We start from the raw sequence: 25,315 nt of genomic DNA, 5'->3' as shown, positions 1-25,315 counted from the left end.
GATTAGTTTCAGGTGTACAACATAATGATTAGTTATTTGTAGATATTGGGAAATGCTATCCGCAGTAAGTCTACTTATCCTCCCTCACCTTACATAGACACAAAATAAATTTTTTCTTATGATGAGAACTTTTAAAATCTAGCTTCTTAGCATCTTTCAAATATGCAATACAATAGCATTAACTATAGTCACCATGCTTACATTACACTCCCATTACTTATTTATTTTTTAACTGGAAGTTTGTATCTCTCTACCGTCTTCACCCTGACTGATTCTTGATACATTCAAGTTAGAGAAACACTGTCCTAAGGGGCTTGCTTTCTCATTCAAAGCACTATTAGTCTGTGATCTTAGCAAATGATTAAGATTTCTGGAAAAGAGATTGTGTAATAATGAGACAGAAAGACAAAGAATTATACAACAGTGTATTCCTTTTAGTGTTTTAAAAAAAAATGGAGATATATAGGAAAATTCTAAATGCCAAACAATGGTACAATAGGTCAATACAGTGGTCTATATCTATGGACAGAATATGGCAGGATACTATGTGATCATGGGTCATTATGACAAAGCCTCCCTCCTTCATCAAACTTTTATCAGGCTCCTCTGAGCCTCTCCACTAGGCGTCCAGCCTGGCCTCCTTCAGCAAGAATCCTGCTAAGTCTAAAATTTTAGTGAGAAATTCCCTACTCTTGGTATCTGATCTTGTTCCTCAAACCCACCCTTGGTGTGTAAGTCCTTAGCCATGCTTAGCAAGAATCGTGTTAGGCCAGTTTAGCAAGAACTTTCCACCCTCAATGCCTCCTCTCAGTAATTTTCCACCAACTGACCCCCTCACTCTACTTGTTTGCCATAAATCCCCAGCTGTCTTTGTCATATTCAGAGTTGAGCTCAGTCTCTCTTTTCTAATGCAATAGAGTTGACTCCTAATGCAAAAGTCTTGAATAAAATCTTTCTTACCAATTTAACTTGTGTCAAAATATTTCACGTTAACACTATGAAGAGATCAGCAGCCCACTAAACTGGCATAGTGATTACTTCATAGTGAAAACATCTGAGCTACAGAAGATGCAGAAAGAAATCTTATATGAACTTCCCTTAACTGACAAGAACAGACATTGGGGACTTAACTGTAACACCTCTTCCCAGCCTGCACTCTGGGGAGGACTCTAGTCAGACAGACATTGACCTGGGAAGCCATAATATTCCCAAAATTTGTGTAAACAATCCTCATAAGAATCTTCCATCCTTTTGATACACAAAACATTATTCAATGACACTTGCAAATAAATACACAGTAAGGAACACTTGACTGTGGCTATAGGTGTAGGTCAACTGGAAGTTTGCAATGGGATAGAGAGATTGGTCACAACTCTGAATACAGCATGGGTAAATGGGAATTTATAACAGGAGCAGGGTGGGGCTCACTGGATAGAAAATAAGAGTAAAACATCAAGGGTAATAGGAATTCCAGCTAAACCAACCGAAAGGATTCTTGCTAAAGATAGGCCAGCATAATCAGACATCACCTGGGGGAGAGGGAGGTAGATGAGGAACCCAATGAGATATTGAGGGTGATCATATATCAAGGACTGGGGATTCTGGTTAAAATGACTTAACGGCATTCTTGCGAAAATTGGGCAACGCAGAGATTAACATGAAAATCCAAAAGAAAGGCCTAATTGACAAAAAGTTTAGGGGAGCCTGAGTGGAGTTAGGCCTATGAGAAAAACTTTGTCTCTTTGAAGCACTAAATACTACCACTTTATTAAGCCTGTATATTAACCTTTACTAAGGTACTTTCTGTAAGTGCACTTCCCCAGGCATAGTAAACATTTTCCCTTGTTAATCTAAGGTCAGTTAACTCATAGTAACTAAGACCATTTAAACTCAAATTGGTTGAGAAGAAATGTTTCCTTCCAATAACTACCCATGTTTATTTTCCTATATTTTAAAATTCACAAAATATCTTCTTACCATACCTATGCAGGTTCTCCAACATAAAACACCCATTCACCACTTGAATCTCTTACATGAATATGTATCAAGAATCAGGTAGGGACCTTGGTTAGAACGATTCCAAGAATAAATTCAAGTTAATACTCAATCTGGTCAATGGTATGGTAAATCCTGTCAAACGCTGAAGAAGAAAAACAGTTGTGTTACACTTTCAGGAACTCTTCACTAAGGAAATAATGAGAAAAGAGGAGAAAGCTTAAAGCATATATTTTTGGAGACTTTTAAAATATCAGGGTACAAATTGGTCGATACAGTATGATCTTGATAATGCGGAATAAGATGAAACTCTTTCAAACGTTGTTTGTGAACAGCCTTTAATGAATGGGAAAATACTACATTAAAAAAATGCTACCAGTTATAAAAGGCAATACACAAAATTACTAGTGGTCGTTTCTGGGTAGTGGAGTGGCGGTGATGTTTACCTTCTTACTGATATTCTCTGAGTTTTCAACATTTATACACTTGAGATTCATTTAATGGACAACAAAAGAAAGTTAAAATAAGCCCTACAGGAGACTTAATGGCTTACTTAGAAAAAAAAAAAAAAAGAGGCATATGCGAGACAGTTTACAAGCGGGCTGGTAATCACAGCAACTTACATTTAAAATATTTTACTGTCACTCTTCTGTCTATCAGATTGGCACAGAGATTTAAGGAAAGAAGGGAGAGCAACAAGGCCGCCCTAAAACAGCCCTGCCTCTGTGGAGAAAGAATTTTTACTTTGACTCTGAGGAGCCCTTTTTTTTTTCCAAACACGAAGGGCGGGGGAAGAGCGGAGTTGCGCGCGTTTAATGGAGTCATGCTGCCATCAAACGGCCACAGTTTCACTGAGCGACGACGAAGGTTTTCGGAAGACGTTCTCTCCGCTGCCCAGTCTCTGCTCTTAGACCCGGAATAGTCCACTAAGGGACCTGAGAGAGATAAACGGGAAGGGGAAAGCGACGGTAGCTGGACCTGGGCGCCCACACAGCTGCTAACTGGGGGCACCACGGAAATGGATTTCCAATTGAGAGGCAAGAGAGCGGTCTCCTGAAGGCCCGCCCCCGAAGCCATAGCAACAGCAGCAGGAAGTTCTAGCGTTGCCTTCCGGGCGGCAGCGCCAAGGGCTGATGGGAAGTGTGGCCGTTTGTCTTAGGGTCGTACGGAATGCGGTCCGCTCTTTCGTACCCATGGCCTGAGTTTATTTCGTGGATAGTTTCTTATGTTCCCCCTGGTGGCGGACATTACTGGGAAGATTGAAAGCGAGGGGAGGGATGACGTTAGCCCTCGGACCCACTCTAAGAGTCATCTAGAGGAGTAGTGCGAAGATGGACGCGTTCAGTCCCGTGGTGACATGCGCATTAGTGTAGTACGGACTTCCCAAGCCGGCTGTGTCGTCTGGGCCCTCAAGCTGTTGATATTTAGTGGGAAGTTTCTGCTGTTCCTTTACTTTGTGGGTCGGGGCCTGGGTGCTTGAGTGAGGGAAAGAGAAAGCCAGCTAGCCGCGGAGCCCCTTTTAAGGGCATCATTCACCCAGCCATCCGTACATCCGTTCTTCGATAAAGCAAATGCTCATTGAGCACCGGTTATGTACCAGACACAGTTTTAGACCCTGGGGACCCAAGACACTGAAGAACACAAGGGCCCTGTTCTCAGGGACCATTCCTTCTAGTGAGTGGAGACAGAACATAAATAAATTACCGAGTTAATTTCAGATAGTGATAAGTGATAGTAAGAAAATAAAACGGGGTGATATGACGGAGAGAAATGCGGTGGCTGTGTACCCATTTTCACTGGGTGGTCAGATTCGGCTTCTTCAAGGAAATTACAGGTGAGGCCATTAGGAGTGGTCCTATATGGCTTTGATGACATTGATAAGGATAAAAGCTTCTTCCTGGTTTTACATTGTTTCACGCCTTATTAATACAGAGGCTTGAATTAACACAAAAGATAGATATGTTTGCTGCTTCATTTCCTGCAGTAGCTCCTAGACTCTCAAAAGTAGAATCAGAATAGAAAATTCTGATAGAAGGGCTAAATGGATCAGGACCAGGAAGTGCTGGCACTAGAGTGTGGACAACAGCTGCTAGGTTAGGGCCTTGAGCACCTAGCTGAAAGGCTTCTTTCCACTGAAGGCCAAAGAGTACAGAGGGTGGGGAAGCCTGATTCCCTTCCTCTTTGTGGCCTGCCTTCCCTTCTGGTCTCCTTTCTCTATGGGTCCTGGGATCTGATCTTTCTAGATTAGGTCACTGTGGGGCTTTGTTTTGCTATAATGGATGAGTTTGTCACAGACCCGCAGTACTACCAATGGAATGCCAGTGGAATTTTAAATCCAAATAAGAGTTTGGAGTGGGTCCATAGTACACAGTAGGTCCTACGTAGTGACCACAACTTTGATATTTTAAGGAATCCTAAAGTTCAGTATGCAGGTGAAACCATGTTGACAACAGCATCACAAATTGAGTGAAAGAATGAATGAATGCATGCATGCATATTCTGTGGTAGACAGCAATGGGATCCCCTCAGTTATCCTGGGTCTGGAGGAAAAAGGGGAGTTAAAAGGCTATAGATCGTCACTAGCTATGGTTCTCCTTTTGTAGGTGTGAGGTGCACAGTGAAGGGAAGCTGGAAAAATAGGCCTTCAGAAAGAATGGCCACAGTAAGATCCAGTTTGACTGTCCAAACTAATATCCGGAGGGTCTCAACCTGGGGAAAATCTGAGGCAAAAGGACTGTAAGTAGACAAAGCAAAGTGAATGGCCCTAGTTGGGGGGAGGGAGGGGAAAGGAGAGGGTGGGACTGGTTGCTGTAGTGTAAGATAGATACTGAAAAGAGTCCCTGATGTCCTGTTAGAGGGCACCTACCTACTGTGTTGAGTGGGAATATCGAGGACACCAGCTGGTCTAGGCCAGAGTAGCGGCAAGACTTTGCCCCGTTGTGTTGGATAGCAGGTTGCAGGTTGCAGGTGACTATGATCTTCACTTTTTTCTAAGATCAGCACCAGCCTTTTCTCCCAATGCAGGCCATGATAGGATTCGTCCTCTATGTTCAGAGCACTGAGCTTTAGGATTGTCCATACTCTGCATGCAATTTAGCTACAATATTTTGGGGACAGAGTTCTCTGTAGAGACAGGGGAAAAGGGAGGTTAGAGGAGGACGAAATGTCTGCCGTGGTATGTTTTCAATAATAATAACAACAACAACAGTTGGCTACATCTGTTCAGGGTTTACCACGTGGCGGGCCCCGTGCCAAGGGCCTTCTCCGTGTTCCCTCATTTAGTCTTCACAGTAACACAGAACACTGGTACCCTATTTCCACTTTACATAGGAGGAAACTAGGGCTTAGTTTAAGAGACTTACCTGAGGTTAAACAAATATGGCCATGGTTTGCATCCAGCTTTGTCTCTAGTCCAGTTTTTTCTGAAAGTGGTGTCCCCAGAACAATAGCATCAGCATTGCCTGGGGACTTGTTCGAAATGCAAGTCCTCAGGCCCTACCCTTCGCCTACTGAATCAGAAACTCTGGGGTCAGGGCCCAGTCACCTGTGGTTTAAAACACTTTCCAGGTGACTCTGATGTACACTCAAGTTGGAGAACCACTGCGCTAGTCGATGCCCCAGCTCTTAACCAATCACTAGAGCTGAACTTTTCAAACTTCAGTGCGCTCACAAATCACATGCAGAGTTTGATTCATGGGCTGGTCCGTGGACCATACTTTGAGTACCAAGGCTCCATGCTATACTGCACTTTCATGTGCCTTAGGTGAGCAGAGCTATTGGTTAGATGCAGTTTTAGCTCCTTTAAAGTCCTGATTTCTGAGAGCTGACAGGCTATAGAATTCTAAATTGCCCTGACTCTGCTTATCTTTTTCAAATGCTTGCCTGAACATAATGGTGATGAAGAGAGAAATCAAGTGTCAGGCTCCATCCCCTCCTCCTGAATACCTTTCCAGAAATGCTGAGTCTTGACAGATTTAACTTGGAAGCTCTCTTTCTTGAGTGAAAGGAGAGCCAAGGGACAATTTCACAGTATTCTTTGCCTGAATGAGATGTAGTAAATGACCAAGGGCAGCAGCATATGATCACCTTTAATAACTTAAAACAATTTTCTGAAATATTGGACGAGATCGCTTTGTTCTGAATGACTTACCTGGGTGATCGTATTACCCAACTACGAATTAATGTCAATGTGTTTCTCCAAATGTGGTGTGTGGGTGGGTGGGTGGGGGTGGCCTAAAAATTTGTATTTGTAAAATACCATATGTGCTGAATGGCTAAACTACTATTAAAGAGCACACATTGCTGGTTTGTTTGACATATAGGACTCTTTGCCAGGAAGCTATCTGTTCACTATATAAGATGTTTGGAGTGTGTTCCTTATATTTATGGCAAATGAGGATAAGGAGAAAACAGATTGTATCTGACCGTTGACTGGGGTAGGGGTAGGGGGCTTTGTTGAATGGAGAGGGTGACCAGGCACCTCCATGGCCCTTTTAATCTTCCTGAACTTCATGGAGAAGGCAACGAGTTAACATGTACACCTAGAGGAGGTATTATGTCTGCAGCACATCCTTATTTGGGGCCTGACGGTCCAGAAGTGTGATATGCTGCTCTTTAAATCCCCAGCCCTCCTGGCCAAAGTGTTTCTAAAATTTTCATTTTGTAGGTTTCAGCACTGTAAGGCCTCTGTGGAATATGTGGGGCAACCAGTACCCCAAAAGATAACTCCTGATGCACCCCCACCAGGATGCATCCCACTGATTATCGGGTATTCAGATTGTCCTTGTTGAGCTTCAGTGGCTACATGGAGCTTCTTCGGGGAGTGCTGATGGGAATGGTGATTAGGAAGCATGGTGCTGTATGGAGCTCAAGGAAGAGGGAAACTACAGGAAACTCAGGTTGGCCACCGCTGTAGCTCACAGCAGTGCAGACAAACTGAAGCATCTGTGTAATTCTCTGTATGACGCCAGGAGCTCTCAGGGAAGGCTCAGAACTGTTGTAGAATGTCCAGCCTTCCTGGCAAATGGAACTCAGGTAAAAGGGAGGCAGAGTATCTCCATCTGGGGGTAAAATGAAGGAAGACATTGCCTGGTGTACATTTGAGGTGTACATTGAGGTGTACATTGAGGCAGAGGGTAGACTGAACAGTAGTAATGTGATCCTAGATATAACCTCCTACCCACTGGGGAGCTGGTAGGTAAGCTGCCCCTCCACCGGTGGACTCAGGTACCTGGATCATAGAGAAAGAACAATGTCAGATCTTGGAACACCCAGTGTCTCTATTTAAACTAAGACATCTTTCCACCAGATTTTTAGTCCAAATCCTCAAACTACTCATTTCTCTCATGCCCCGCTCCCTGCCCACCCTTCTATTTCACAACCTATTTTCTCTCTTCAAACCTCCAACACTGCCTCTTCCATTCTCAACTCTTAGCTGATGACCTATTCTCAATTTTTCACGGAGAACATTGCATAGGAGTCAACCCAAATTAACAAGTCCAAAATTGAACTCCCTCATCTTCCCCTGTAAACCTTCTCCACCTTCAGTATTTCCCATCCCAAGGTACTGGTAACTCTGCCCTCCCACTTTTTTGTGCCATAGACTCTGCTCTTTCATGCACCCTTCATTTTCAACCTGTCAGGCAGTCTCATCTTTTGTAAAAAGATGAGCTCTTTTTACAAAATATATCCAGAATCTGACCACTTCTCACCACCTCCACTGCCACCATCCTGTTCCAGGCCACCATCAGTTTTTCCCCTAGGTTATTGGAATTGTTCCCTGACTTCTTTCCCTGCTTCACCCTCCCCCCTCCCCACCAAACCTCCCCACTGATAATCAATCCAGCAGCCAGAATAATGCTATTAAAACATATGATCAGATCATATAATGCCTCTGCTCAAAACCAACAGCTTTCATTTCATTCAGGGTAAATTAAGAGCCCTTACAGTTGCTTACAATGTGGCCACTAGTTGCCTGTCTTACCTTATCTCCTAGTACTCTCCTCACTCTCCTCCTCTCTCATTCCCCTTTGGTTACAGTGACATCCTTGCTGCTCCTAAAGTAAGGGCTTTGGCACCATTTGTTTTTGCAGCCTGGAACATTCTTTCCCCACATTCTTTCCTGCATGGCTACCTCCCTCATCTCTTTCGTGTCTTTGATTAAATGTCACCTTTCAATGTGGCTTACCCCTAAACATCTTACTTCAAACACACACACACACAATTTCTATTTACCCTCTTATTTTATTCTTTCTCGAATGCATTTTGTTCTTTCAACACATTATGTGATTTATTTCCTTATTACGATTGTTTGCTTGTCTCTGCCCACTAGAAGGCAAGCTCTTCAAACCCTCTGTTTTGGTTGTTGTTGTTTTTAGTACGTGTGTCCAATTGTTCACTAATTTATCCCAGTAGTGACTGGCTAGTAGTAGGTGCTCAATGAATGTTTGTTGAATGAATAAATATACATTACCAACATCCTCCATCTTTACTTGAATTTTTTTGGATCCAGTGAAGAATGAGAGGGAGATGTTAATGTCCCCCACAAAATTGTGTGTTTCCTCAATTTCCCCCATATGGTTGTACCATCATTGACAAAACCCCAAGACAAAGAAAAATATCTCTAACACACATAACAGGCAAAGGGTAAAAACCCTAAGGAACAAAAGCAGGCAATAAATAGCACACCAAACAGCAAAACAAACAAAACACCGGAAGACACCCATAAATAAATGAACATTGTTCAAAAACAATTTGGTGGTGGTGGTGGTGGTGGTGGTGAAGTTTAAGGAAACAAACTACTTTTGCCTAACTGTGCTCACTCTGAGGGTGTTGTAAAAAATAGCTCCATGAATGTACCTGTTGTGTCTGGTGTTAGGACAATGTTGAAGACGAAGTTCACTCGATATACAGTAACCTCCCTAGGATGACTCATGGGAGAAACTCATCTCAGGGAAAAGCATTGTTGCTCCTCCCGCACAGATAGTTCAGGTTTGAGCTCAGGGTTACTGTGACTCCTGCTGACGATCACCTTTCCCTCTTTCCATCTGGGCAGGTAGAAAACTTAGATCCACATCTGTGGCCAAGTGGCAGTAAATGTATAGAGCCTTATGGCATGCAGTTTGCGTTCAAATCACTCATCTGATTAGACCTCCCTCCTCATTTTAATTTGGCCTTGATTTCCTCATCCAATGTATTTTTTTTAACTTTGATTTTCTTTTGTGTTGATGTATTTTATAAGCTGTGTAATTCCTCAGCTCAAAGCCCTCCAACGGCTTCTGATCTCACCCAGAGTAAAAGCCCAGTCCTTAGCCTGTAAAGGACTATCTATCGGATTTAATTCCTGGTTAACTCTCTGCCTTCCTCTCCCACAGTCTCCTCGCTCTCGCTGCACTTCACTCTCTCTGCCCCTAGTCAAACAGGAATCAGATTATACTTTTAATACAGGCTTCTGCTTCTGGTGGTGATCGAGCCACATGTTACATGACCACGGCCACAGATTTTTTTTTTTCCTTAACCCAGCTTTTGATGGCAAGAGATGATGTCTCTCTAAGTCAGCTTACCCCTTGTACATGCCAACATTTGAATAAAGCATATCTGTCAGTCATATCCACAAATACTCTGTATATTGTTACACTTTCTACCAACAGCATGGCAGGTGTATCTGTCTGGTCAATGCTAAATTCTTGTTCTACAGCCCACCCTCTGAGAAGAAATACAATCACCAGCCACCACTGAGACTATTAGACTTGTGATGACAACTACTTCTACCCTAGCACATCCATATTGCCCGCCAGAAAAGGAAGCTGTGAGCCGACTTACTGGGGCCTTTCTAGATAACAACGATCATCACCCTTGTATCCATGCATCTATGATTTTCTCTGTCCAGGTGAATCCATGGCACTTCCAAGGTTCCCTCCTCCAGCCTATTCAGTATGACTGTCCCCTCCCTACTTGGATTAGCTCCCACAGCCTGCACTGCTAACCCAGGATGGGGAAGTGGAGTATGAAATACAGGAGAGGCTATACCTTCAGTGGCACTGTGGCATCTCCGAGCCTTCTCCACCTAAGAGGATGCTGCCTAGAGGACCGATCCCCAGAACCACCTGGAAAATGCCCTGGTCAGGTCGAAACATTCTAACAAGTGAATCCTTGGAAATCCGGGCCCCTGGTATCTGTGGCATGGGATTTCATCAATTTGGAGGTGCACAGGGAAGCCAATGGGGGCACAAATAGTTTGAGGGTCGTGAATTATTACCTGACGGTTCAGGGTCAAGGCCCAAAAGGTTTCTCTCTCTAACTTCTTTTTTACCTCAGGGAATGGCCTCAGGCAATGCTTCCTGAGCCAGTTCACTCAGTCTTCTCTGACCTGCACTGCCAGCCCTTCATTCCAGATCTTGTTTTTGCATTTAACCCACCATATGGACTTGACATCCTCACCGAAGAAAACATTGAAAGTAGGGGAAGGTTACCAGAATGAATAAAAAATCACCCATAATTCCACGACCAATGTATAATCACACTTAGTACTTAATTTGCTTCCCAGTATTCTCTTTTCTAGGGAGGTAAGATAATGTAGCAGGTATCCTACTACCATGAGATTAAACTGTGTCCCTTGCTGCATTCCAGGCATTGCTGAGCGTGTGTGGTGACTGGTAGAAATGGCCTCCTTGCCCCCCTCCCACACACCCCACCCTTCATGGAAAAATATGCTTAGCCTCAAAGTGAGTCAGGCAATAAAAATTTTGGGTCACAGTGAGATACCGTTTCTTTCCGTTCAGAGGACTATTTGATTTAGGGACTGTAAAGGATACTAGGCAATGACATCCTAAGGAAGAAAGAGCCAGGAAGCCCAGCTTGGCCCACTAAGAGCAAGTGGTGATTCTGAAGAGAGGACTCTATCCCTTACTCAGGTTTGCCTCCTGGCCCAGCCCCCATAGGACCAAATAGGAATCCAATGAGGGGCTGAGAGTAAACACTGAAAGAGCTGTTTCCATAGGAGTGATGAGGCAGTGCAAGTCGCTCATCACATCCCAAACGGTTCCCTCTCATGGCAGTGGTTAGGGCAGCTGGTGGGCCTGTGGTCAGAACAAAGGGTGCCCCGTGTCACCAAGCACCACAGGAGCCACTCTCAGAGAAATCTACTGGTGATACTTGTGTCCAGAACCCTGAAATCTCCTGTAGATGTGGCTGAGTCAGAACAGGGTCAGCACCAGGTCAGCAGGAGAGGATCATCACGAGTCTCATCCCTGCCTCTTCTCTGGCTGCTCCAGAACTCCTAGTGAGTTCTGCATCAACATACTCAGCAGCCCCAACCAGGGTGTGACGAAAGAGTAAATAAAGACAAAGGAAGGAAACAATGGAAAGAGAGAACAGTGACTATACAGAGAGACCAGCCATGGGCTCAGTTCATTTTTCTTCTTGACACCCATGGCTGCTGCCTCTAAAGCCCAAAGTCTTGGCTATAACACCCTGGTATTGTGCTTGCTGAATGGAGCTTTCAGAGCTTCCCTGGAGGAAAAGTTGTGACACACTGCAGCAAGACAGGCATGACTTGGGGTCTATACCCAGCCACAGCCCTAGCTCACCACAGCACCAGGAAGTTGCAGCTGGACCCACAAGTATCAGGGCTAACTTATGCCTACTTCTCCCCTTCACTCATCCCAGGCCTCCTTCTCCCTCAGCAGATGTGGAACAAAGGAACCGCTGCAGAAAATAATCTCAGAGCCTCAGTCTGAGCTATGTCTGCAAAGTCCATGGCGATCTGAATAATCTAGAATTTACTGAGCGTTCACTAGCTTCCAGGTCCTGTGCTAAGAGCTCGTATGTTCACTGATTACATAATTCCTAATGATAGAAACAACCAAGTGAGGCAAGTGTGACTATAGCCTCCACTTTTGAAGTAAGGAAACCAAGGCTCAGTGAGCTTCAGAAACCTGCCTAAGGTCACCCAGATAGTAAAACTCAGGTGCCTCTGAAATAAAAGATGACATAGTTTAACCATAAACCATCACGGCCCCGAGGCTGAGCAGAAGAGTAGGGTTGATAATTTCCAAGGAGGAGGTGATTTAAAATCTGGCCCGATTTCAGATCACTTGAACTGTCCCTGGTGTGTCTGGGGAGGCATTCTCTCTTGAACATGTACTCACAGGCAGGCATGCATGCACCACCCCCACCCCCACCCCCACACAGCCCAACTGGTATGGGACAGATTAAGTCCCATATGATCCAGACTCAGCAGTTAACAGAATGATTATTTCCCTACCCTTACCCGTGAACAATATTAAATCAAAATTCCCAGGATTTTCCTGGGAACTCAATGCATCAGAAGCTTCCAACCTTCGCCCAAGGTGTGTTCACTTCAGGAGTTGTGCAGATCCCACCATGCCCCAAGGACAGCTTAGAACCATTCTCTGTCTTCCCATAATACCCTGGATATATTGTCATCGATCCATTCATCCAACAAGTAATCATGGAACTCCTCTAATATACGTCAGCCACAGAGATTCCTTGGAACCCCTGTCATTCCAGTTACTACTGTCTTTTGTTAAAAATGATTAGTTTTAACGTAACAGTATCTCCCACTAGGATGAGTGCCTTGTAAGAAGGTTACCGTGCATTATTCATTATCATATACCTAGGGCTTAACCACATATGGGCACACCTCTGAGCAGGCTACCAAAAATATTGGAGACTGAATGAAAAATTTCATGAGGTATATACTGCATCTAAGAAATGAGAAACACAAAGAGGAGATAAAATATACATTTAGTGGAATGTAAATCCCACTAAGGGTAAAGAGATGGTGTTGCGTTGAAGGTGGGATACCAAAAAGGGAAGCTCTTGTAACACCTCAAAACATCCTTTGCGAAGTAAACTAGGGTCTCTGCACTCAGGTAAGGATACATCTTAGGCAGGATGGCAAAATAACATCCAGCCCTGTAATGGGAGCGCTCTCTTCTCAGTCTCAGGTCTGCTTTAGGGGGCCCAGTCTGCCTATCATACTGTATGCAACACAATAATGGCACACCAGGGACAGCACACCAGGGACAGCAGAAGTGAAAAGTGAAAGAGCATGAATATGAAAGCCCTTTCTTTTAGGAATAGATACCTTCTTCTCTGACTCACTGGACTGCATTGCTTGTTTCTCAAAATACTAGAATTTCTGAGTCCCCAAAGGCTACACAGAAGGGTTGCTACTTCCATACCTCTACATGCTTCTTAACTATGCATAAGGTTGAAGGGCCAAACTTGCCTGCCAGTTCCCCTAGAGATAGCAGATTTTATCTGTGAATTCTGTTGATAGGGTCCATCCCATATTTTGCAGATTCCATTCTTTATAAGACATTGCTGCTTTCAATTTTTCACTTTTTTTTTTTTTTTTTTTTTTTCCTGGACAAGGAACCTGAATCGTCTCATGGTCCCTGGCACGGTATTCAGAAATCATGCGAGGCTTCTGACTTTCAGTTGTGCTGCAGGGGGCAGCAGGGAGCAGCCCATCATTTCTTTATACAGCTGCTTAATAATGATATAAAACAATACAAAAAACATAGGTTCCATAAATTGAACAGGTCTCCTAAGTTAGGTTAGGTTCCACACTACATCATTAATCTCAGAATAACTCTACAACTTAGGTAGTTTTCTTCCCATTTAATACTAAAAAAAGAAAGAAAGGAAAGAATAAGACCCTGGGCAAAAACACTAAATAGAGGTATTAAAATTCAAGGTCTAAGTTTATCAGTAGCTGGTGTTATGGATACTGAATGGCGTTTCTTGAGTTTTCCTTCCTGAAAAGCAAATCTGTCTATCGGGTACGAAAGAGCAGTAGCTGGAGTCCGTGGCCAGCCTGGCAGCTGGCCAGGACTTATGTCCGCACCCCTGGGAACACTAAAGCTACTTTTGATGGTAAAGGGGTAGGAAGGAGGTGGGATTGTGGACATGACACAAAGCTTAGAGGGCCTTATGGAGACTAGGGAATGGCTGTACCTTTCCATAAGGGAGAGGTATTGGTGGTGTCAGTGTCATGATATGAACCCCTGCTGGCCAATGCACCCCAAGACAGAGCAAGATTCAGGGATCTGTGAGCCCCCCGCCCCCATCATGTCAAAAGGGACACAGTGCATTGTGTCACCTCCTGTAACAACTGTGTCAGGTTGGCCAGGATGGCATCCTAGGGGACCATTGTACTTTCTCTTGGCCACAAAACAGTCCTAGAATATGATCACCACTCTCATAGGCAACAACTTCAGCAAGATGGCACCAGCCATCTCTTTTACCTGTCCCCTGTTACGTTTGGTAAATCAGGTTTTCTGCTTTCACAGAATAATCTCTCACATGATTTCTGACCACAGTCCCAGTTTTTTTCCTCCAAGAGTTTGGTCACAAGTTTCAAGGCCAACCGAGTTTGCTTTCCTGTCTGTAGTCCAATAGACAAAGAACCCATAAGAACCATGCCCCTGAAGATGGTCTGACTATGTTGCTACTCAATAGTAGCAACATGTTGCTACTCATAGTGCAGAGACCCTAGTTTACTTTAATATCTCGCTGAACTCATTGTCCTAGGACACCCTACTTCCTATCGATTGTGGCTTCTAGACTGTCTGCATGAGCTGGACTCTGTTATTTTTTTTTTGAGATGTACCTTGTCTGATATTACATTTATTATACATGTTGCAGATATGCTTGACCATAATGTGTATTATATAATTACTGGTTTCAGGGTTCAGGATTTATCCATTAAATCAAGTTTGTTCACATGTTGCTCAAAACTTCTAAATCCTTATTAAGCTGTTGGCTGTTTGAGCTGTCAGTTGCTGAGAGACATGTTAAAATGTACCACTCTCTTAACGGATGTGTCTATTTCTGCTTGTAATTCTTTCAATTTTTGCTTTATGTATTTTGAAGCTATGTCACTCCAAGGTTTCTGGGACAAGCTCGAATCTGGGAAGGCATCCTAAGGTCACTGTTGCACTCCCTCCTAACCATAGAACACACCCTGTGGATATGATCACTTGAGAGGTCATCTCTAATATCCTGTTTTCACATGAAACAGCCTCATAAGATGACAGGGGTCAATTCCTGTAGGTATCATGAACCACACCTGTCACAGCAAACACTTTTATTATCCAGATTTTATATATTCATAGTAGATGAACTTACATGGTTTCTGACCATAGCCCTATTTTCGCTCCCAGGTTTTAATGACCAGTTTCAAGGTCCTTCAAGTTTGCTTTCCCCGTATAGTCTGACAGCCACCAAGACCATGTGATCCATATTTTTAGGGAGTGTCTGCATGGCTTCACCACCTGCAAATAGCAGCACTCACCCAACTGCCTTGCCACTGACAAACATATTCAATAACGTGAGATGCCTTCCTCTACCCCATGACACCCTAGCTCCAGCAATTATAGCTTTCATCTTCTCCACACCCCTGTTATCCCTGGCATTACAGACACCTCAGCACCTTAGTCAGGATTGGTGATGCCTTTGGCTCCACACATGGCATGTCTACATCACCTGCCTTAGAAGGAAGCTGAAGGTCAACTCAGTGGTGCCCTTCCAGAAAAGAGAGGGAATCATCCCAGTGGACTTCCATCTCCAGTTTTCTTACCCCACACCAAAAGGTCTTTCTTTCTTCGATATAGTTCTTGAAGTCCACCACCTCTCCCCTTTTATGTACCGCCTTTTGTTCCTGGCACATTCCTCTTTCTCTTATTTTAACATCCAGCTACTTTGAGTCCATCTGAAACAAGAGGTATGGGCACAAAGGCCAGTGCTTTTTCTTATACCTCTGCCTGGGCTGGTTCCTTTGCCTGGCAGTGGGAAAGGCTCTGGGTGACAGTTTTATCTCCTGCTCTTTGGGGGTACAGAAGCAGTTGGCTTTTCCAGTCTTGTGAGGACCCAATTCTTGGTCTCTGCAAGTATCTAAGGCTGTGAGTACTTGACTGGTGAGAAGTTCCCTTATTTAAAAAAAAAAGTCCTAACAAACAAACCATGCACATACTATACATCTTAATAGATTTCTTTTTAATTTAGAGGCAATGAATCTGCCCAAAATATTAGATAAAGAAAATTACCTAAGTGCTTCCTCAGGTAAAAGGTTACTTGTGTTTTTTGGTATTCTATCCATATGCACTTGTTATGCATTGATTTGGCCATCATTTGGGGCTACCCCTCCGTTTTCCTGTTGTCTATTGACCTCCTGGTCGGGCCTCCACATTCACTAACATTTAGCATCCATCTGGATGATCCATCTTACATTCAGACCGCTGGGTTACATACAGAGTGCTATCCCTGAAGAATCATGTCCTCTAGTTTGACCTGGTCCCTGAAAACTTCCATCCATCTCCTTGTCAGACTGCTTCTCCCTCTCCTCCGAGCTGCTATGCAGGACTTCTCAAGTCATTCTTCTCAAGACAAGACTTCAGCGCATTCCCTCTTGCTCTCAGCTGCCCTCTCATGCTTCACAGAGAAAACAGAAAGCATCTGGTGGGAACACCTCAATTTCCTGCTTATGCTGCCTCTCTTCATTCCATTTCTCTGGAGATACACCTAGCTCACCCTGCAGGACCGTCTTTTGTATGAGGCCAAGTCCCCAGTACACTTAAGCCTCTCTAAACCTAACATCATAATTTTAAAAGTCCCTGAGGTTCCTCAAAAAATTAAGGATATAATTACCACATAATCCAGCAATCCCACTTCTGGGTATAACTCCAAAAGTATTGAAAGCATGGTCTTGAAGTGATATTTGCACAGCCATATCCATAGCGACATTATTCACAAGAGCCATAAGGTGGAGGCAACCCACGTGTTCGTTGACGGATGAATGGATAAATCAAATGTGTTGTATACATACAATGGAATATTATTCAGCCTTAAAAAGGAGGGAAATACTGTCACATGGCAACACCATGGATGAGCCTTGAGGACATCATACTAAGTGAAATAAGCCAGTCACAAAAAGACAAATAGTATATGATTCCACTTATATGAGGTACACAAAGTAGTCAAAGCCATAAAAACAGAAAGTAGTACGGTGGTGGCCAGGGGCTAGGGGATGGGGAAAATGGGCAGTTGTTGTTTAATGGGTGTAGAGTCTCAGTTTTGCAAGACGAAAAAGTGCTGGAGATCCGTTGCCCAGCAACGTGGATATACTTAACACTATTGAACTGTACACTTAAAAATGGTTAAGATGGTACATTTTCATGTTCTGTGTTTTTTAACCAGAATTTTAGGAAGTCCCTGGACCTCATGTCTCTTTCTAGCTGCAACTCTTTGGAAGAATGCTGTATGGTCATTGTCATCTCTTCTTTAACTCCCACTCCCTTCTCAACCCACTGCCCTCTGACTTCTGCCTTCACCACTCCACTGAAACTGCTCTTGCTAAGGTTTTCAAGGACCTCTCCAAGTTTCTGGGCTGAGGGTACTCAACCCAGGGTATTGGACATGGTTCACCACTTCCTTCTGGAAGTTCTCTTATCGTTGGCTTCTGTGAGACTCTCCCTTGGTCCTTTGCTGATGTCTCAATGATAACTCCTTTTTTTTTTAAGTCTTCTTTTCTTTCTTGCTATCCTCTCTTCTTCCTAAATAGTTCTGTCCTTGGCCTGCTGCTCTTTGTGTCTTTATAGTTCTTCATGGTTTCACTGGGACAGCTCAATTAAACCTGGAGTATCCACTATCAGATTTATATCTCTGATTGGATCTCCCTCTGACTAGTCAACTCTATCTGAATGTCCCATAGGCTCTTCAAACTCAACTCCTGAATTAAACTCATCATCCCTCCTCCTGTGTTCTCTAGCTCAATGGCATTTATCCCCCAAACCTATTCTGAAACCTGGGAGTCATGCTGGAATCCTAATTCTTCTTTATCCTCCATATCCAATTAGTCAAAAAGCCCTATTGATTCTATTTCCCTTATTAATTCTTAACGTCCATCTCAACTGTCAGTGCCTCAGCTGAGGTTTTTAATCACCCAGTGCCTCCAAATTAGTCTCTCTGCCTCCAATTTTGCCTTCCTCAAATTTTTCTTCCAGAGGGTGCTTCAGTGACCTTCTTAAAACTTGAGTTTGATCATGAGGCTGGTCTACTTAAAGGCCTTCAGTAGCTTCCCATTGCTTTTAGGGTAAAGTCCCAACTCTCTAATATTCAGCATACAAAGCCCATCTGCTCCCCCAAAATCATGATTGATGACAGGCCCATGATCCAAGGTGACTAATTCTTGGGGAAGTTAGACGCCAGTGGGAGAAGACGAAATCTTCACGGTAAACATATCACCTTAACAGAATAATTCTTCCTTGACCTACTATCTACTCCATTGCCTAGCTGCATGCCTGCTTGTAACTTACTCCGTGGCTGGGGTTTTGGGAACTGTGAGTTGTGTTCCCGTCTGAATGCGCGTCCAAGCACAAGTGGAGAATGTAAATTCGAATCGCTGCAGGGCACTCAGAGCAGTAGGGATGGGAAAGTTGCATTATTTTAACTCAGTCTTTTCCCATGTTTATCGCAGATATTACTGACTGTTCAACCACCTCCTGGCCGTCAAGCAGCCCAGAGTATACAACAAAGCCACACCTTTGCGCAAGGCGTAAGAGGAGGGGCAAGGAAGTACTGCCTCCAGGCGAGGGAGAGGGCACGCAGGCGCAGCCGCAGTCGGATGAAAGCCACTCTTTCCGGCCGTCCCTTTTCAATGAACTGGGAACTGCGGAAGGAGCACGCAAAACGTCATTTCCGAATTGGAGCCACGCCTTGTAGGCTGCAACATGGAGGCGACCAGTGGAAATGATGAGGTGGTGAGACGCTGCTCTGGGGTCGGGTGAATGGTGAAGCCGGGCTGGGTCGAAACTCGAACTCTCCTTCCCCATCTCTGTTTCCTTTCCCAGGTTTCCGGGGAACTGACGTCCGTGGCGCACGCTGTTTCTCTCCCAGCAGAGTCTTATGGCAACGATGTGAGTATGACTCACCCACGGTTTCCACGCACGCAGCTATCCTGGGATGTCTGCAGGGCCCGCCACGAAATTGTAACCCTCCTACCCAGATGGCTTCCGTAGACTCTCTCCACGTCTGCCAGAAAATGCGCCTTTCAATTAATTCTAATCCTTTTGGTTCGCAAACGCAGTACTAACGTCAATGGGAGTAGTTCCCAAACTGTGCTGTACTTTAGAGTTACCTGGGAAGCTTTTAAATATCTCGAAGTTCGGGTCGCAATACATCCCAACTAAAATCACTGTATCTGGGTGGTTAGTCAGGAATCAGTATTTTTAAAGGTCCCCGGGTGACTCCATTGTGCAGTAAAGTTGCACTGGCTTATGGTGTATCTGGTTTAGATCCTTAAGGAGAAAGCACATGATGTATTTTGAGTTATAAGACACACGGACATGAAAATAGTAATAACACTCAAATAATAATGTGATGTATGGTAGATTAGTGAATCAGGGCATAAGATCCAAAGGAGGTTAGCCAAAGAAGAAACCCCTAAGGACCCAGACAGTAAAGGAAGACTTTGCTGAGGAAGTGGATGTGGAACTGGATCCTCAAAGTGTAAGTGGACAAAAGATATGGATTGGCAGTCAGGAAAAGGGCATGGAGGTAAAAATGCAAATTTTTTTCTGGGGTCAGTGAAATAGATCCATCCAGTTGGAGTAGGAGATTCCAGTGGAACAGGTACTTGGTAAGGCTTATTATAACCTAGCCTGCTTCACGATATTGATTCATTTCTAAGTGTTGTAGGATAGGGAATTGGCTATCTGATGAACACACATGATGATTATGACATTGTACACTCTTAAAAGTGAAGAGTAATATTACTTCTGTTATCTTACTCTGTCCTCTCAACAACTCAGTGGTGTATGTGGGTATTTCAGTTTTACAGTAATTTAACTCAGTCCTGAGAAGGTGATTTATCTACTGCTTTATATAGTCTTCTACACTTTCACTAGCTGCTGGGAAAAGACAGCCAGTGGCTCATTTTGTTTATTAGACTGTGTAGGTAGCTTCTTTTGGTTGTCATAAAGACAAAAGAATTATTATATTGTCCAAACTTATTAGTCCAGTTTTTTTTAACATCCAGAATCTTTTATTGGTCACTTGTATGCCAGGTACCAGCATCAACAAGAAAAAAAAAGGTGTTTCCACCTAAAAGAGCCCCTTATCTCTTCGTTTGCCTCTTCCTGTAGTGTTTCTCTCCCAACTCTGTAGATCTACAATCACAGATGAAGACAGCTACAACAAACACTCGATCAGGAGGCAAGAAAGCTATGGATAAATCCCTCCCAAGTACAGAAATATTAGTCAGCAATCACTATACCAATTGCCCAGAGCTTCACATACAGCCTCCCTTTAAGCCTAAGATTATCCCATTTTACAGGGGAGGAGGCAACAAGTTCCAAGAGAATTCAACCTTAGTCCAGTTTTTAACCTTTGACAGTAACACCAAGCTTGGTAGCCCTCTTGAGCATTAACTAGACATCCACAGACTTCCTTAATTTGTTCTCTAGTAGCAAGATTGGGTGATTTCTGACCTGGCATTCTTCACTCCTTTGCAGCCTGATATTGAGATGGCTTGGGCCATGAGAGCAATGCAGCATGCTGAAGTCTACTACAAAGTGAGTTGACTGTCTTCATTGTTAAGCAGAATTAAACATGTAATTTCAGCATATTGTGCTCTGCTAATCACCATTCTCAGCAAGTTAAACAGTTGTGTTTTGGAGATAATTTTTATTACTCTAAGGAGAACTGGGGCATGGAAGTCAGTTTTGCTTTGACAGTGAGGAGTTGTGCTTCTCTGCCCAGTGTTGTGTTGCTAACCCACAAAAGGATGCCTGGCCCATAGTAGGCACTAAATAAATGTTTGTTGACTGAATGAATAATCCACAGAGGGTAACAGCCAGACATTAATAGGGCCAAAGGGGTTTGAATTGGTGGAAGGGACTGTAGTATATTATGGCCCTTTAAAATTATGTCATGATTTCATCTGGGACCTAGGCTGTCTATATTTTCTAATAAACTCTTCTGCCCTGAGAACCATGAGGATTTTCTGGGGAAGAGGGGACAGAAATATAGTAAATTAGAGACTAGCATCTTTACGTTGTCTTATTGTCTGGCAGCTGATTTCATCAGTTGACCCACAGTTCCTGAAACTCACCAAAGTGGATGACCAAATCTATTCTGAGTTTCGGGAAAATTTTAAGAAACTCAGGATAGATGTATTGGACCCAGAAGAGCTCAAATCAGAAGGAGCTAAAGAGGTAAGAATTCTCTTTTAAATATTGCCTAGCATCTGACCAACAATTATTGACTGTGAATACATTTTTATACATTTAAACTTTTGGGGGGTTTGTTTTAAGGCAAATACCTAAAGCACCAGGGCTTTTATGCAGTTGTAATTAATGTGTTACTAAATGAATGTTTTTCTGGTTTATGGATTTTTCATTTTCATTGAATCTATTTTTTTTCCCCTTTGATTTGGACCTTTCATCCTCACCCACCTAGCTCTTTCAAGGGAGAAGGAATAAATTTATTTATGTGAGTACTTTAGCCAGAAGGCTTAGATAGAGGGTTGGCAAATAGAGTACGGAGAGGTGTTTGGATTCTCTGGATTTAAGATCATATTATCACAGGCCGTGGATAATTGGAAAACTTGTGTTTTGCATTGCTTGCTTGATTATGTTATACTTTTACAGAGCACTAAAACTCTTATAGTTAGGAAATTTTTTTCCTTGAGGGTAGACTCTCGGCTTATGAGGAATGTAAACTTTTAACTCTAAGCAGGCTGTTACTGATCTTTGGAAAATTGCCTCTATTGGATGGACTTCTTTCTTAAAATTTAACTTTGTGACTTTGGGCCAAATTCCTGCCTTCTTTGTCTCATTTGTGCTTCAGTGGGGATGAATAACCATTTTGGGCTGAAGTAGCCAATAACTTAAAACAGAGAATATACTTAAGAAATTAAAATTTAATTCTTTAGTCAAGGATTTAAGTATTTTATCAGATTAAACTGTTGTTCATGTTGGGAAATACCAGCCTAAAGATACCAAAGATAACACAGAAACTCATTGCTAGTGAAACTAGTAATCAGCTCAATTCTAGTCTCTTTCACTGTGGTTACTTTCCTTACCGGGGAAATGGAAGCCCCTCTCCTGGCCTGACTTCACCAGCCTCCTGCATTTTTTAGCTAAGGTACCTTTTTTGCCTTTACAGAAGTGGAGACCATTCTGTTTGAAGTTTGATGGGATTGTAGAAGACTTCAACTATGGTACTTTGCTGCGACTGAACTGTTCTCAGGGCTACACTGAGGAAAACACCATCTTTGGTGAGTTTCTTGCCTCTGGGATTGTTTCTGTATAAGCAGAGTGAGGGATCTGGTTTTACTGATGAATCAATGACATGAATAGTTAGTTTGGGAATCATGTTATTTGTTATATCTGTAAAGATCATGTTACTGTATCTTGAGTAACTGTGAGGTAAGATAAGTATTTTCAGCATCATTTAGTATAGGATTAGAACTTACATCTCTGAATCTTATGACTATATTTGAATGCTTTGCATGTTAGTTCAGCTTTGTCAATAGATTTCCAGTAGGTTTAGAGAAGTAACTGTGACTAGGACAAATAATCAATTCTATTCACCTTTCAGCACCCAGGATACAATTTTTTGCCATTGAAATTGCTCGGAACCGGGAAGGTTATAACAAAGCAGTTTACACTAGTGTTCAGGACAAAGAAGAAGAGAAAGGAGCCAACAATGGAGGAGACAAAGGAGCCAACAGTGGAGGAGAAGAAGAGAAAGGAGCCAACAGAGAAGGAGAAAAGGAGAAAATCAACAAAGGAGGAGAAAAAGAGAAAGAAGCCTACAAAGAAATCAACAAAAGTGGTGAAATAGCTATGTAAGGTAGACAGGGAACAGCACTCTAGAAGCTGTGATTCAGCTGAGCCTACAAGTACCATGATGCTACTTGCACAGGCCCCTATGGTGAAATGTATCTCCTTGTTCACTGGAAGGACATGCAGAAGGACATCTTTCTGGCCTAATCATCAGGAGCTGCAATGGTTGTTCTCTTGTATGAACTGGCTTGAACACTATTAGTGGGGTCTTAGTTGATGGTTTCTTGCTTCTCACCACCAGTCAAGTAAGAAATTTTGTAAATAAATTTCTTTTGGTTCTTATGACTATATGTTTGTGATTAACTTTTAAAAGGTATTGAAAATTATTTGACACTTGATTTTTTTTTAGGTACATAATCTCTTTGTCATGTCTTATATAAAATGATTTATGCCTATTTCTTTTTTTTGTTTTTTTTTTTGTTGTGTTTTTTTTTTTTTTTTTTTTGTTGTGGTACGCGGGCCTCTCACTGTTATGGCCTCTCCCACTGCGGAGCACAGGCTCCAGAAGCGCAGGCTCAGTGGCCGTGGCTCACGGGCCCAGCCACTCCGCGGCATGTGGGATCCTCCTGGAGCGGGGCACGAACCCACGTCACCTGCATCGGCAGGCGGACTCTCAACCACTGCGCCACCAGGGAAGCCCTATGCCTATTTCTTAATGCTTCTCACTATTTCCTGTAGTGAAGTTCTCTCAAACCTGTAAAGTTGTATACGGTTTTGGATTAGAAGTCCTTACATAAGAATTGACTCTTGCCATTTGAGTGACTCTAGCTTTCTGATTTTATTTGATATATCTCTCAAAAGATTTGATAAATACTCTATGGGGATAACAGCAGCAGCCTGAACCTGTCACACTAGTGAACACAGCCCAGTTCACATTAAAGGAGCAGGGAGACTGAACCTGCTCTCTCTTGTAACCTGCTTCTCTCTTGTAACCTGCTTCTCTCTTGTAACCAAGTTGTTACCTAAAATATAGCAGAAATTAATAAATATAAAGCCTGGTAGAGTGGCTTTCCTTTTATAATGCTGTGGACAATAGCACATATTTATACATTAATACAAAATGAACATATTTCTAAATGGGATTTTGTCAGACTCCAAAAATAGACCAATTGATTCTATATGGATGGGGGGATGTTCCTTCTCATCTAATGACTTTTAAGAGTGCATGTTTTCAGTTATCTTTACAAATGTATAGATTTGTGCATGTCCCCATAGACATACTGACTTTGTTTGCTAAAACTAGCTAGAGAAAGCTGCAATGTTCATAGTGCATACAGTAAATAGTCTAACCACAGCATGATCATGCAAGAAAAGATTTACCAGAGGAGAGGAGGGTGAATGATACTTGTTTTTCTCAGTGGACACAGGAGGAGACAAAAATTTAACTTAATTGATCAGTTGTCCCCTAGGCAAGAGCTGCACTAGAGATGCACAGTCAGCAGCAACAACTGGGCACAAAGTGAATAGGTTTCTCCATGAATTCTCTTTGGCGAGTTCTTAAAAATATTTAAAACATCTGTTAAAGTTTTCATTTTATAAAAATATTTTTTTAAAAGGTAAGAGAGTGTTAAATATATCATATTAGGCAGACTTTTTGAGATGAAGAACATGCTTTACTGTATTAACTTTCTCTTTGATTTTACAGAGAATATGAAACATACTGTTGATAGACTGCTTTAGAACAAGAGGCATCTATCTAAGAACTAGGTTATAAAAACTGGGAAAAAGAGGGGGAATAAGAACACGGAACACTTCACACTAACCATTTGATTTGGAGTTGATCAAAAGGGACAATATCCTGGGTGGATCTGGCCTAATCAAGCGAGTACTTAAAGGAGACAAGCAGTAGCAGATGTTCTGTTGGTCTTGAAGAAGCAAACAGATGTATGAGAGAAGGGGGCCATGTGGCAAAGAGCTGAGGGTGGCAGTTGGGAGCTGACAGTGATCCCAGTTGCTGAGAGCCAGCAAGAAAATGGGGATTCTACTACAGTTGAAAGGAATTGAATTTTGCCAACAACTGGTGAGCTTGGGAGAGGAACTCAAGCCTCAGATGAGATTGTAGTCCTGGTTGATACCATGATTTCAGCCCTGTGAGACTCTGAATAGAGGACCCAGTTAAGTCATACTTGGACTCCCACAGGACTGTGAGATAACAGGTATTGTCTTAAGCCACTAATTATGTGGTTATTTATAACAGAGTAGTAGTAACTACATAGACTTTGGTAATGAAAGTGGACTGCTGCTGTAACAAGTACCTAAAGTGTGGGAATGGCTTTGGAATCAGGCAGTGGGGGGAGGCCGGAAGAATATTGAGGAGCATGAGAGAAAACCTAAATAGCCTTGTACAGACTGTCAGTGGAAATATGGACTTTAAGGATGCTGCTGGTGAGGGATCAGAAGGACATATTATTGTTATTGAAAACTGGAAGAAGGGGGATCCTATT

General features: G+C 42.9%; 1 protein-coding gene across 2 annotated transcripts; it reads left to right on the top strand.

The window, feature by feature from the left end:
- The first annotated feature begins 18,714 nt into the window (after positions 1-18,714).
- PBDC1 (polysaccharide biosynthesis domain containing 1) lies at positions 18,715-23,153 on the top strand. 2 transcript variants are annotated; one of them, XM_060138294.1, is made up of 6 exons: positions 18,715-18,779; positions 18,873-18,938; positions 20,535-20,594; positions 21,096-21,236; positions 22,189-22,300; positions 22,624-23,153. In XM_060138294.1, exons 1-6 carry the CDS (start codon positions 18,753-18,755, stop codon positions 22,875-22,877), a joined length of 660 nt encoding a protein of 219 aa, XP_059994277.1. In that variant the 5' UTR covers positions 18,715-18,752; the 3' UTR covers positions 22,878-23,153. The 2 variants fall into 2 exon arrangements, with proteins under 2 accessions (XP_059994277.1, XP_059994276.1); XM_060138293.1 differs by having other exon boundaries at positions 18,721-18,782.
- Positions 23,154-25,315: the final 2,162 nt, after the last annotated feature.

The sequence above is a fragment of the Lagenorhynchus albirostris genome, chromosome X (genome assembly GCF_949774975.1).
Source record: "Lagenorhynchus albirostris chromosome X, mLagAlb1.1, whole genome shotgun sequence".
NCBI classification, from domain to species: domain Eukaryota; kingdom Metazoa; phylum Chordata; class Mammalia; order Artiodactyla; family Delphinidae; genus Lagenorhynchus; species Lagenorhynchus albirostris.
The sequence above is the reverse complement of the archived record's forward strand: the minus strand, read 5'-3'. Positions and strand labels throughout refer to the sequence as shown.